At 36.8% G+C, this 1721-nt stretch overlaps 1 protein-coding gene across 1 annotated transcript; it reads right to left on the minus strand.

Moving 5' to 3' along the window:
• Positions 1-278: 278 nt before the first annotated feature.
• Positions 279-1229, minus strand: LOC138079283 (olfactory receptor 6C75). The gene has a single exon (XM_068972159.1). It carries the CDS (start codon positions 1215-1217, stop codon positions 279-281), a length of 939 nt encoding a protein of 312 aa, XP_068828260.1. The 5' UTR covers positions 1218-1229.
• Between the last annotated feature and the right edge of the window lie 492 nt (positions 1230-1721).

Consider the following 1721-nt stretch of genomic DNA (forward strand, 5'->3'; position numbering starts at 1 on the left):
TTTGTAAGACTGCCAAATCTACCTTTCTTTGATATGAGAAACAATGGAGATTACTGACATCTAAAATTCTGTTACACAGGTGAAAACTGATCTTTTTCATGTAACTTAAAAGAGTTAGGACCTTGATTTTAGGCTAATAGGAAAAATGGACATTGATGATGTATACATCTGTCTTAACAGAAAGAATGAAATGAGGTGTTGAAAGAATTTACGTAGAGAGAGCAGAGAGTTTTTCATTCAGCTTTCTTTTCAGAGTTACTGTTTTTATATGATCGTATTCACTTATTTGAAGAAAAGACCATTCTCTGGACCATGTTCTTGAAGGCTTGCTGCACTTGCTGATTTCGTAGGGTGTATATAAATGGATTCAAAAGAGGAGCCACTGAGGTATTGAGCACAGCCACTCCTTTGCTTAGAGTCACCCTTTCGCTTGCTGAAGGCTTAATATACATGAAGATGCAGCTGCCATAAGACAGAGAGACAACTATCATGTGGGAGGAACACGTGGAAAAGGCTTTGTTCCTTTGATTCGTGGAAGGAATTCTCAGAATTGTCTGGATAATATATGTGTAGGATAGAACAACTAATGTTAAAGTGACCATGAGTGTTACCACAGCTAAAAATAATGCCATGAGTTCTAGAAAGCGAGTGCTTGTGCAGGAAAGCTGCAAGATGGGAGAAGCATCACAGATGAAATGATCAACTATATTGGAGGCACAGAAATCCAATCGCAGCAGCAGAATTATTGGTGGAAAGATGATCAGGAATCCTGCAAGCCAGGAGCTAAAGACAAGAAGTATACAGACTCTAGTGCTCATGATGGTGGTGTAATGTAGAGGTTTGCAGATGGCTACATAGCGGTCATAGGACATAGCAGCCAGGAGGTAAAATTCTGTCACCCCCAAGAAGATGAAGAAAAACAGCTGAGCCACACAACCATTATAAGAAATGGTTCTGTCCCCGGTCATGATCGCAATAAGGAATCTGGGAATGCAGACAGATGTGAATGATATTTCTAGGAATGAGAAGTTTCGAAGGAAGAAATACATTGGAGTCTGCAGATGGGGATCTGAAAGGGTGAGGGTGATGATGACCAGGTTCCCAGTCACGCTTAGCATGTAGGTAACAAGAAGAAATAGGAACAGTACAACCTGCCACTGTGGATCACTTGTCAACCCAAGAAGGATAAACTCGGTAACTTCTGTGTAATTTCTCATTATTTTCCTTCAATATAATGATATTCTTTGTTTTAGCTGTAAAACAGATGAAGAAATTAAAAATATATATATATATATACATATGGCACCAGCAAAGAAACACAAACACACACACACGCACACACACACACACACAATATTGCTTCCTTGTACTTTTAGGGTAAAATGTTTTAGTAGTATATAGTAACAAAAGACTTTTAAAGTTTTGCAATTTATTATGTCATGTATTAATTCACTATCCTGTATTTCCTTCAGTTTTCTCACACATATCAGTAAAAAAAAAACCTTTCTTCTGAATGCTTCAATATATTCCTGAAAAAAAGAGAAAAGGAGGCTCAGAGATTTTAAAAATTCAAGTAAAACTGAGAGCTTACCTCCAGTGTATCCAAATATTATTGAAGATATACTTTTATTGCTTTCTGCTTCATACAAAATTTTAATTTGTCTATTTTGTATAAGCATTTCTTTTTCCTTATCCGTTTGAAACTTTTACAATCTGTGGAG

Source organism: Capricornis sumatraensis, chromosome 4 (genome assembly GCF_032405125.1).
Source record: "Capricornis sumatraensis isolate serow.1 chromosome 4, serow.2, whole genome shotgun sequence".
Lineage (NCBI taxonomy): Eukaryota > Metazoa > Chordata > Mammalia > Artiodactyla > Bovidae > Capricornis > Capricornis sumatraensis.